General features: G+C 44.2%; 1 protein-coding gene across 2 annotated transcripts; it reads right to left on the reverse strand.

Annotated features, from left to right (window-relative positions):
• Positions 1 to 225: 225 nt before the first annotated feature.
• On the reverse strand, positions 226 to 11,506 carry LOC115187703 (RNA-binding protein 24). 2 transcript variants are annotated; one of them, XM_029746694.1, is made up of 4 exons: positions 11,028 to 11,506; positions 10,236 to 10,425; positions 9,598 to 9,652; positions 226 to 1,260 (listed from the first exon to the last, which is right to left on the reverse strand). In XM_029746694.1, the coding sequence occupies exons 1-4, from the start codon at positions 11,199 to 11,201 to the stop codon at positions 903 to 905; spliced, it is 777 nt and encodes a 258-aa protein (XP_029602554.1). In that variant the 5' UTR covers positions 11,202 to 11,506; the 3' UTR covers positions 226 to 902. The 2 variants fall into 2 exon arrangements, with proteins under 2 accessions (XP_029602554.1, XP_029602555.1); XM_029746695.1 differs by having other exon boundaries at positions 228 to 1,260; positions 10,302 to 10,425; positions 11,028 to 11,502.
• Between the last annotated feature and the right edge of the window lie 1,481 nt (positions 11,507 to 12,987).

Genomic DNA, 12,987 nt, shown 5'->3' on the forward strand with positions numbered 1-12,987 from the left:
CCTATCAGAAGCTTCTAAAGCCATGACATCCTTTTCTGGAATTTTCCAGGCACAGTCAACTTAGTGTATGTGAACTATTGACCCACTGGAATTGTGATACAGTGAATTATAAGTGAAATAATCTGTCTGTAAACAATTGTTAGAACAATTACTTGTGTCATGCACAAAGTAGATGTCCTAACCAACTTGCCAAAACTATGGTTTGCTAACAAGAAATTTGTGGAGTGGTTGAAACAGAGTTTTAATGACTCCAACCTAAGTGTATGTAAACTTCCGACTTCAACTGTATATATATATTTGTAGAAGACATATTTCACAAAATATATTTTACAAGTTCAAATTGCATAGTTCAAACTGCAGGTTTAAAAGTATTAAAGGTGAAAAGTGACCAAAAGTGTTTTTGGTTTGACCATCTTGTTTAAGAAATTTGAGGGGAAAATACCTGATTAGACTTCAGTGCACTTGTGAAAGTTGTACAAAATCACACATTTAATTTACTTAAAATTATGAACTTAAACTGGTTGGTTATGAGGTCATATCTTAAATAATAATTCTAGATATTTGTCCTGATGAATAAATATTAAATATTTCTGATATAATGACAACAACAAAAAACAATACTTTAGTGATGACAACACTGATGATATTTGAATAACGAAGTAACTATTCTCTTCAGTTATGAGATGATTCTCTTCAGTTATGAGATGATTCTCTTCAGTTATGAGATGATTCTCTTCAGTTATGAGATGATTTTCTTCAGGCTCTTTTGGTAGCAGCGCTGCATGTTCTAAAGCCAAGGATTGATGACCACCACTCCACTCCACTCTTCATCCCTCCCCCCTCCTCACACTCTCCCCCCACCTCTGTTACCCAGGCTCAGTAATAGTAGTAGTTATGGTCAGTTACTGCATGCGGTCTGCCTGAAGCTGCTGAGGCTGGTACTGGGCGAAGGCTGCAGCTGCAGCGGCTGCTCCTGGGGTGGCTGCGGCTCCTAGGGGCTGCTGGACCGCATAACCATACCCTGCTGCAGCCATGTAGCCCGCAGGGGCCGGGGAGGCTGCGTACGGGTACTGCTCGTAGGCAGCGGCGGCCGCGGCGCTGGCAGCTGCGGCTGAGTACTGGGCGTAGGCTGCTCCGGTGTAGTCGAGATACGGGGAGGAGGCGGCGGAGGCAGTGGCGGCGGGCGACTGCATGCTGTGAGGGATGACCATGGTGCTTGGCTGCATAAAGGCCTGGGGGTAGACGTAGTGGGCTGGGATCCTGCAGGACAAAGATGTCAAAGGTCAGAGGACAGACAGAGCCACTCGGCAATCTGGGACACACACTGAAACCGAGCTCAGGAACACAGGAAAGCAGGCGTCACAAAGACAAAATAACGTCAACCCAGTCCTCATTTCATTAACACAGCAACACCACCCAATGGAACCCTGGGTAAAAAAAGAGAAGGTTTCAAGCCAAAAGGAAAGCAGAACAGCTCTGTCTGAAGCTCAGGAATCATCATGAAACCAGACAGCTCTGCCTGAAGCTCAGGAATCATCATGAAACCAGACAGCTCTGCCTGAAGCTCAGGAATCATCATGAAACCAGAGCAGCTCTGCCTGGAGCTCAGGAATCACCATGAAACCAGAGCAGCTCTGTCTGAAGCTCAGGAATCATCATGAAACCAGAGCAGCTCTGCCTGAAGCTCAGGAATCATCATGAAACCAGAGCAGCTCTGTCTGAAGCTCAGGAATCATCATGAAACCAGACAGCTCTGCCTGAAGCTCAGGAATCATCATGAAACCAGACAGCTCTGCCTGAAGCTCAGGAATCATCATGAAACCAGAGCAGCTCTGCCTGAAGCTCAGTAATCATCATGAAACCAGAGCAGCTCTGCCTGAAGCTCAGGAATCATCATGAAACCAGACAGCTCTGCCCGAAGCTCAGGAATCATCATGAAACCAGACAGCTCTGCCTGAAGCTCAGTAATCATCATGAAACCAGAGCAGCTCTGCCTGAAGCTCAGTAATCATCATGAAACCAGAGCAGCTCTGCCTGAAGCTCAGGAATCATCATGAAACCAGAGCAGCTCTGCCTGAAGCTCAGGAATCATCATGAAACCAGAGCAGCTCTGCCTGGAGCTCAGGAATCATCATGAAACCAGAGCAGCTCTGTCTGAAGCTCAGGAATCATCATGAAACCAGAGCAGCTCTGTCTGAAGCTCAGGAATCATCATGAAACCAGACAGCTCTGCCTGAAGCTCAGGAATCATCATGAAACCAGACAGCTCTGCCTGAAGCTCAGGAATCATCATGAAACCAGAGCAGCTCTGCCTGAAGCTCAGTAATCATCATGAAACCAGAGCAGCTCTGCCTGAAGCTCAGGAATCATCATGAAACCAGAGCAGCTCTGTCTGAAGCTCAGGAATCATTATGAAACCAGAGCAGCTCTGTCTGAAGCCCAGGAATCATCATGAAACCAGACAGCTCTGCCTGAAGCTCAGGAATCATCATAAAACCAGACAGCTCTGCCTGAAGCTCAGGAATCATCATGAAACCAGAGCAGCTCTGCCTGAAGCTCAGGAATCATCATGAAACCAGAGCAGCTCTGCCTGAAGCTCAGGAATCATCATGAAACCAGAGCAGCTCTGCCTGAAGCTCAGGAATCATCATGAAACGAGAGCAGCTCTGTCTGAAGCTCAGGAATCATCATGAAACCAGACAGCTCTGCCTGAAGCTCAGGAATCATCATGAAACCAGACAGCTCTGCCTGAAGCTCAGGAATCATCATGAAACGAGAGCAGCTCTGTCTGAAGCTCAGGAATCATCATGAAACCAGACAGCTCTGCCTGAAGCTCAGGAATCATCATGAAACCAGACAGCTCTGCCTGAAGCTCAGGAATCATCATTAAACCAGACAGCTCTGCCTGAAGCTCAGGAATCATCATGAAACCAGAGCAGCTCTGCCTGAAGCTCAGGAATCATCATGAAACCAGAGCAGCTCTGCCTGAAGCTCAGGAATCATCATGAAACCAGACAGCTCTGCCTGAAGCTCAGGAATCATCATGAAACCAGACAGCTCTGCCTGAAGCTCAGGAATCATCATGAAACGAGAGCAGCTCTGTCTGAAGCTCAGGAATCATCATGAAACCAGACAGCTCTGCCTGAAGCTCAGGAATCATCATGAAACGAGAGCAGCTCTGTCTGAAGCTCAGGAATCATCATGAAACCAGACAGCTCTGCCTGAAGCTCAGGAATCATCATGAAACGAGAGCAGCTCTGCCTGAAGCTCAGGAATCATCATGAAACCAGACAGCTCTGCCTGAAGCTCAGGAATCATCATGAAACCAGACAGCTCTGCCTGAAGCTCAGGAATCATCATGAAACCAGAGCAGCTCTGTCTGAAGCTCAGGAATCATCATGAAACCAGACAGCTCTGTCTGAAGCTCAGGAATCATCATGAAACCAGACAGCTCTGCCTGAAGCTCAGGAATCATCATGAAACCAGAGCAGCTCTGTCTGAAGCTCAGGAATCATCATGAAACCAGACAGCTCTGCCTGAAGCTCAGGAATCATCATGAAACCAGACAGCTCTGTCTGAAGCTCAGGAATCATCATCCTTTAATTAGGCATTAGAGAAGACAGACCGGCCAGCCCTCTGTGTCTGAAAGAGGTTCTCTCACAATGCCAGCTGATCGCACAGCACCACAACACATCAAGAAAGAACTGCAACTCAACTTATCCCAGTCAACATACAATCAGTCCAACACCACACACCACATGCCCACACACGGTAAGTCCTCAAACGCAGATAAACAGTCAACGAAAATGAGAGAAGCCTCACAAAAGAAAATGAAAACGTGGCAGCATGTGGCAGAGAGACAGACGGATTATGTATGAAGGTTCACACTTCAACATTTTCTATTATTAAATGACATACTTTAGTTTTCTAATATTATTGTTGTAAATATTTTTGTAAATGACTCTCTGTCCTGCTATGAGTACTAGTGAATAGAGCTGGGATAAGTGCTATTGTGTGAGTACGGCGACAAGTAACATTTTGAACAATCGATCCTATAGTGAATAGTGGTGTACATTCATTTCTAATGAATCCAGGTGTCTTGTTGAACTCCAGACCCTATGGTTGACTAGATATAAATATGTTTATTATTGGAAGAGCACGATGGAGAGAGAGAGAGAGAGAGACAGAGAGAGAGAGACAGAGAGACAGAGAGAGAGAGACAGAGAGACAGAGAGAGAGACAGAGGGAGAGAGAGAGAGAGAGACAGACAGACAGACAGAGAGACAGAGAGACAGACATAGAGAGACAGAGAGACAGAGGGAGAGAGAGACAGAGAGAGAGACAGATACAGAGAGACAGAGAGAGAGACAGACAGACATAGAGAGAGAGACAGACAGACATAGAGAGACAGAGAGACAGAGGGAGAGAGAGAGACAGAGAGACAGAGAGAGAGACAGAGGGAGAGAGAGAGACAGACAGAGAGACAGAGAGACAGACATAGAGAGACAGAGAGACAGAGGGAGAGAGAGAGAGAGACAGAGAGAGAGACAGATACAGAGAGACAGAGAGAGAGACAGACAGACATAGAGAGACAGAGAGAGAGAGAGACAGACAGACATAGAGAGACAGAGAGACAGAGAGACAGAGGGAGAGAGAGAGACAGAGAGAGAGACAGACAGACATAGAGAGACAGAGGGAGAGAGACAGAGAGGGAGAGAGAGAGACAGAGGGAGAGAGAGAGACAGAGAGACAGAGGGAGAGAGAGACAGAGACAGAGAGACAGAGACAGACAGACATAGAGAGACAGAGAGAGAGGGTATAAATGGAGTGATCCAAGCCTGTGTATCTGGGCAGATTTGGCCCTATTTCCACTCTGAGCGTCAGTCACCTCCAGCAAACAGAGACCAGGTGTTAAAACTGTCCTAAGATGTGTCATACACACACACGCACGCACACACACATACGCACGCACGCACACACACATACGCACACATACGCACGCACACACACATACGCACGCACACACACACACATACGCACACATACGCACGCACACACACATACGCACACATACGCACGCACGCACGCACACACACATACGCACACATACGCACGCACACACACATACGCACACATACGCACGCACGCACGCACACGCACACATACGCACGCACGCACACACGTCCGGGAGAGTGACAGGAGAGGCTGGAGGCTATTTTTTCTCCTCTTGTCATCACTAAAGGACAAGCTGAGCTCCTCTCTCTCCTACAGCAGCACATGGCATGACCTCCTTCAACTCTGGAGGATAACTATTCCCTTCCTCTGTCTCCTCTCTCTCCTCTCTCTCCTACAGCAGCACATGGCATGACCTCCTTCATCTCTGGATAACTATTCCCTTCCTCTGTCTCCTCTCTCTTCTCTCTCTCCTCTGTCTTCTCTCCCTTCTCTGTCTTCTCTGTCTTCTCTCTCTTCTCTGTCTTCTTCATTACAGGCTACAGGTGGGTTGTTAAATCAGCTGTTGAGTGGTGTGGTCTAACAGTGGTAAATGTCAGAGGTCGCCCAATTCCAAATCCTCTTCATAAACTGGAGGGAGTTCATTACTTTGTAAAAGACACACTGACATTTTGGAAACCTCACTAGAGGAGTAAATGTCTCTCTATGACTGTAACAGAGTCCACCTGTCTGTCTCTCTATGACTGTAACAGAGTGCACCTGTCTGTCTCTCTATGACTGTAACAGAGTCCACCTGTCTGTCTCTCTATGACTGTAACAGAGTCCACCTGTCTGTCTCTCTATGACTGTAACAGAGTCCACCTGTCTGTCTCTCTATGACTGTAACAGAGTCCACCTGTCTGTCTCTCTATGACTGTAACAGAGTCCACCTGTCTGTCTCTCTATGACTGTAACAGAGTCCACCTGTCTGTCTCTCTATGACTGTAACAGAGTCCACCTGTCTGTCTCTCTATGACTGTAACAGAGTCAACCTGTCTGTCTCTCAATGACTGTAACAGAGTCCACCTGTCTGTCCCTCTATGACTGTAACAGAGTCCACCTGTCTGTCTCTCTATGACTGTAACAGAGTCCACCTGTCTGTCTCTCTATGACTGTAACAGAGTCGACCTGTCTGTCTCTATGACTGTAACAGAGTCCACCTGTCTGTCTCTCTATGACTGTAACAGAGTCCACCTGTCTGTCTCTCTATGACTGTAACAGAGTCCACCTGTCTGTCTCTCTATGACTGTAACAGAGTCAACCTGTCTGTCTCTATGACTGTAACAGAGTCCACCTGTCTGTCTCTCTATGACTGTAACAGAGTCCACCTGTCTGTCTCTCTCTGACTGTAACAGAGTCTGCTGCTATAACTGGTACGATCGACATTAACCTTTCCTCTGGTTGGAGGACGACAGGGCAGGCGGCCATTTTGTGTTGAAAGTTCAGGGCTAAATAAAGGTGCTTTGTAAATCACTGAGACACATGGGTAATCCCCTAGAACAGAGGCAGTACAGGCCCCCCGGCCCCCGGGCACATGTCTCAGGCAGCCCACCTGTTGTCCGCGGGCGAGCGACTGATGGAGCCAGCGAAGGCCCTGTCTACAACATCCATTATTTAGGGCACGCCGAGCCACTCTCATTTTCCAGCGGAATTTGAGAAGCCGTGTAGAACACTGTGAACAGCTGCTGCCTGACCAGTAGTCTACCACTCTGCAAACGACTTATCTGAGATCAGTTTACACTCCATGTTTACTGGCTGTATGTATGCCTTTTAAATATGCTGGATGTTTTACATGGTAAAGGTTATAACTTCTGTATCCTACTTGGATGTCTTGGTTATTATTCATCTATGTTCCACACTACAAGCTACTTAGATTTGGTATTTGCTGTCAGTTTACACTCAGTGAGAACGAGTATCAGACCTTTGGTATTAAAACAAATGAGATATTGGGTCACCGATGAGCGACAACAGAGTGGATCAGGATGTCCGTTTGAATAAATGAGTTTGTTTTGGAGCTGTGGGTGTTCTCAGTCATCTCGTTTCCCTGTATTGTTCCAGTAGAGTGGCCTGGCTCCATTCCAAATCCATCCACACTATAAACATACTGGCTGGTGTGTCCCACAGTAGTGACACCATTCTCCGATTCCATCCTTCCTCTCCATTATTCTCACTACTCTTTCTCTTCTCTATATGGACACATTTCTACAGTGGTTTATGGCTTCACAGTTCTAGCTAGGGTTGCAAAGCTACCAGTAATTTACAAAAGTTACTGGAATCTTCAGTAATTTTGGTAAATTAACAGAAAATCTATGGTAATCTATCGTAACTTTGGTAATTTATACTTGAATTTTTTTATTATATGTTATTAATTTGTTATATCTGTGTCCATATTGTCCATGATTTTCTAGTAAATAGACCATATGGTTGAAATAAAAATTGCCTAATTAATTTAAAAAAAGCATCTAATCAACAACGGAATTACTTTCAATTACCTCTGCAACTCTCCCAACTAGTGACTTTTATCTCACCTGCCACCAGTTTGACTCCAAAACATTAACAACAAATACATGTTGACAACAAATACACGTTGACAACAAATACACGTTGACAACAAATACATGTTGACAACAAATACATGTTGACAACAAATACATGTTGACATCAAATACATGTTGACAACAAATACATGTTGACAACAAATACATGTTGACAACAAATACATGTTGACAACAAATACACGTTGACAACAAATACACGTTGACAACAAATACACGTTGACAACAAATACACGTTGACAACAAATACACGTTGACAACAAATACACGTTGACAACAAATACACGTTGACAACAAATACACGTTGACAACAAATACACGTTGACAACAAATACATGTTGACAACAAATACATGTTGACAACAAATACACGTTGACAACAAATACACGTTGACAACAAATACACGTTGACAACAAATACATGTTGACATAGTAAAATAACTCAAATCGTTTCATGCTGAAACTCTCAATATAAACACCAATGGTATTCACTAACTTGATGGTTTGTATTTAGGAGAATGTTTTACAGCTTTGTCATTCTATTTTCTGTTTTAAAATCATCTTATTTAATTATTTCCTATATTTTACTTGTGATAAGGCCGGAGAGAGGACCAGAGATGATTAGACACCTGAGATAATCTGTCTTGTGACAGATTACATAAAATCCTTGAAAGATACCAATATAAACTTGGAAAGTTTACAGTAATATATACCCTGCCTTTGCAACCTTAGTTCTAGCCATCAAATATCTTTCACTGAGTTGGTTCCTGGTCTATGTCATGAGCAGGAGGGACAGAGACAGAAGAAGATGATGTGAGCTACAGAAGGAAGCAATGGGTTAATTTGAGAAAGAAAACTGAAACCACAACATCATCAGTATAGAAAACCAAAGGTAGGAAAGGATCTCCGACATGCAAGCCAAGAGTTGTTTTGTTGCGTGGGGGGTCCGGAAGGTCCAAGACAAGTCACGTAGCAACACTGGTGATCAACCCCGTCAACAACAAAACATATGAAAACGTTGTTAACTAAAAAACGGGGAAACAACACAGGCTACAGCACAATCAGTCGTTAAAAATCAAGTAAAAACCACATCAGAATCAACACCCCGTGACAAAGTTAAATCTGAAATATCCAAACTCTCAGCGTCTGCAGAAATACCCCTCATCCACCGCTCCTGACCCCCCCCCCCCCCCCCACTGCAAGTAAAGAGAAGCACGCAGTTAAGCTGAAAACCACTTCATACTGAAACAAAGGCACACACACCAATCTATGGACTATGGAAAACCGCAACAGAAAAATGAAAAGAAAAACAGCTTCCATGCATCTAATCACCATTTGAGCTTGTTTGTGTGTGTCAGAGTATACTGGTAAGACCTTAGTGATCTGCCCAATGCAGACTCAGTTATTCATCCTCAAACCATCATGTCCCTCCATCAGATAATGTTTCTTAACCGTAAGCCAGCCTGTCAGATCAGAGAGAGACAGACAACATTGACAACTGGTGACATCACGTTTACAATCACAATTCGATTCAGACTTTAGAATGTAAGAATGACAGCAGAGATGCACACCACACAAGACACAGTCCCACCTCTACACTCAACAGAGAATGAATGGGCGGTGGCTTACAGTTACACCACTCTGGAGGAGGAAAACCTTACATTTTACAATCCAAGCTATTTTTTAAAAGATGAAAATCACTAGATACTGCGGGTAAGAATAGAAACGGGCACATAGATCAGTCAAAATGAGCAGCTGTGAACAAAACAGGTGGTGTTACAGCATGATATTCTACAACTAGTTTAGGGATGAAAAATTCTGGTAACTTTCCCAAAGTCCCAATCTTCTAACCGGGATTTCTGGAACATCTAGAGAAAGTTAGGGTAATTCTACAACCTTCCACTAGTTGAACATTTTCTACCCTGTAAAAGAAGTTAATAATAATAAAATACATGTTCTTGTCACATACACTGGACAGGTGCAGTGAAATACATAGTTTTAATATGACACACTTCCAACAACACAAGGAGTATCACTATGCCATAACATACCCATAAGGCCTCTGGATGAACGCTGGGTGGATTTGAGGAACACCAAATGAGAAACCTGGAATTAAGAACAAGTTGTTTTTAACTCTACCGTTATTTTTTCAATCTAAAGCTTGAACCATACACATATTATAAATGCATTATAATTCCATTATAACAAATGTGATCAGTGCTTCCAATGTAACTCCTCAAGTACTTATAGATCATGTAAATGGTAGGGGAAAAAACACATTTTAAACATTTGGTGTCTGTTAAAATGGAGACACACTTTAATCATAACGTATCTTCATTCACACTAGCTTCACTGTTTCTGCTAGTTCCCCCCACTACAGTACACTTCATCTGAATCCCATGTTACACATCTACCATGTTACACATCTACCATGCTACACATCTACCATGCTACACATCTACCATGCTACACATCTACCATGTTACACATCTACCATGTTACACATCTACCATGTTACACATCTACCATGTTACACATCTACCATGTTACACATCTACCATGCTACACATCTACCATGCTACACATCTACCATGTTACACATCTACCATGTTACACACCGTGTGTTAACACACTGTAAGCAGGTGGTTAGTTTGCTCGTTTTAGCAGCTCGTCATTGTTTGTACGCCACCTTGGTCGTCCAAGCTGTGAAATAAACGTGTGGCGCAGCCCTCCGCCAGCGCGGCCATCCCCTCACCTGGCTGCATGACCCTGGGCTTGGCCCCCAGGTAGGCCAGGTTCACATTGGCTTTCCGGCCGTCGATGATGGGGTTTGGGTCCTTGCAGGCTCGGTCCGCAGACGCCCGGTCTGCCATCGTCACCTGAGGGATGGAAAGGGAAGAATAAAAAATAAATACATGTTTCCATTGTCTGAACTGATCAGATGTCCACTCAGTGGGGAGGCTGGCTAAAGTTGTTCATTAAACTACAATTCATTTAGAAGTATTAATCATGTCCCAATAAGAAAAGCATGAGGGTATTACAATCAGCATAAGGAAAGTGTAGAGAAAAATGTCCCTTCATTAGTTGAAGGTAAAGACATGGTTTATGAAGCACAAGTCAGCAATTCTAGGATGATTACATCACATCACCGTGGGCCTCTTGAGCCAAAGACACCACGCCTAACCTTCAGCTGAATACTTAGCAGAATAGAATGGTTAGTCCATTCAGGAACTGATCATGCAATGCAATTCACTGACCGTTCATAAATGGGCTACAAAATGGTGTGAATCAATAAGTGACATCAGATGCATTATGGATAGGCTAATGATAGCCTTTTTCATTTAAGACATATTGGTGCTGGAAACATTTTAGATTCTACCCATAATGCCTGCATTTAACAACATGACATAAAATAATTACGCAATCGATCGATCTATCAATCAATCACAATGACATTCAAATGTACATCTATAATACTTACGAATCCATAACCTCTGGATTTGCCCGTCTGTCTGTCTGTTATAACAACAGCCTCGTCGATATCACCGAACACTTCGAAGTATTTCCTGAGACTGGAGTCCGTGGTGTGATATGGAAGACCCCCTACAAATATCTTTGTGTAGGTTGTGTCTTTCTGAGACGAGTGCATCATCATTTTTGCGGTAAGCCGTAGGCAACAATGTTTTATATAGAATGTTTTTGCAATCTCACAGAGATCAGTCAGCTCTGTGAAAGCACAGGCTATTTAGAAAGATTAATTTAAGGTAGGTTTCGTTGGAACTGAACAGACACTTGTTTGACGCGGATTTCCAGTCGTCCCCAACTTCAGTTCAGTTTGACACTGCTTAATTTAGGAGATGGTTACCACTGGTGTCTAAGTCAGCTTCAGCCAGCTGTCACGTCCAGGGGGCTGGGCCGTGAACACGCTCTCTCCCGGGCCCTCCCTCTGTGGCATACAGGGTCACAGGCACCGACCAAACATGAACAGACCTCGATCATAGGATCGCGAAACATTAGCTCATTTCAATACAGAACCCAAAATAACAACACGTCAGTCTGACATTGCTTTTGACTATTCCCACGTGTAAAACATTACTTTACTCTATTTGAAAAAAACGTTCATTTATTGATATCCCACTTGCCATTTACTGTAAATCTATGAAATAATCTCCTCCAATCTAAAAACACTATGTAATGAATCTGAGCTCGCGGGGTCAGATATGTGCATGTTGTTGATGTTGATCCACACACCGTAGCTCTGCATGATGGTGAAGTAACAGATACCACTTGGCTTGACCCTGACACACAAAACACACCTGTTGAGTCACACCACGTTATGGGGTCAACATGGACAGCTGACTGACTCCCACAACAAGGCACTAGTCTCTCACCGGCTCCAAATCAACCATTCTCCCTACTCCCTAGTCCCTACTCCCTAGTCTCTCACCGGCTCTAAATCAATCTACTCCCTAGCCCCTACTCCCTAGCCCCTACTCCCTAGCCCCTACTCCCTAGTCTCTCACCGGCTCTAAATCAATCTACTCCCTAGCCCCTACTCCCTAGCCCCTACTCCCTAGTCTCTCACCAGCTCCAAATCAACCCTACTCCCTAGCCCCTACTCCCTAGCCCCTACTCCTTAGGCACTAGTCTTTAAAACACACAGGTACAAATCTCAGATGACTGGTATAGGTAAAAGCAATATGCCAAAATTCCACCAGCATGTTGGTGAAGCTCTTACCATATTGCTTAAACCTATCAGGCATTTTCAAATCCACATTAGTTACTATCAGAGTATTTCAGCGGAGTGGCGCTGGGGTGGGGCGAGGAGCCTGCCCAATTTGACTGGAGTGCTGAGCGAGTTTCGGTTTTCTCGCCCGCTCCAATATCGCTCCAAGTAACGCTCATTTCACCAGCTCAGGGCATGTCCGGCCCAGCATGCATTTGTGGTCTTCTATAGCCCCTTGTTTTAGCTACTGTCATTGAGTTCGCTAAAGGAACTGATAAAACACACAGGTGCAAAACCAAGGTGACTTACAGAGGGAGTGTGGTGGTATAATGTCCTGAAAGCATGATGATGTACTTACTACGGGCACATGCTAAAAGACATGTATGAGATGGGTAGCTAATTAAGTGTCATTGTAGCAAAGTATCTATAAACAAAACATCTGAGCTCTTAAAATGTTCCTTAATTTTTGTTCTGGTATCTATACAATAGGCCATCATTGATTTTGGACCAATAGGCCTGGCATATTCCACATTTCAAGGAGCTTTCCGTTTTGATTGGGTTATTTTGCCTAAAAACCTTTAGGCCTATACCTATAAATACATTTTTTTAAACTCGGCATCCCTGCCTAGCCTGGCAAGAGCAGCCAAAAGGGTGTTTAGCATCCGCAGTGGCTCTGAAAGCGCTGCTGGTCTGCTCTCCAGGCACCATGGCAAGT

The sequence above is a fragment of the Salmo trutta genome, unplaced genomic scaffold (assembly GCF_901001165.1).
Source record: "Salmo trutta unplaced genomic scaffold, fSalTru1.1, whole genome shotgun sequence".
Classification (NCBI taxonomy): domain Eukaryota; kingdom Metazoa; phylum Chordata; class Actinopteri; order Salmoniformes; family Salmonidae; genus Salmo; species Salmo trutta.

What these genes read in the sequence shown, in the direction of transcription:
- LOC115187703 (XM_029746694.1), bottom strand. Translation starts at nt 11,201, where the DNA reads ATGATGATGCACTCGTCTCAGAAAGACACAACCTACACAAAGATATTT. An exon ending in AATCCAGAGGTTATGGATTC is followed by an intron (nt 10,426 to 11,027) that starts GTAAGTATTATA and finishes TCCATCCCTCAG; the next exon opens with GTGACGATGGCAGACCGGGC. An exon ending in TCACAGCTTGGACGACCAAG is followed by an intron (nt 9,653 to 10,235) that starts GTGGCGTACAAA and finishes TCTTAATTCCAG; the next exon opens with GTTTCTCATTTGGTGTTCCT.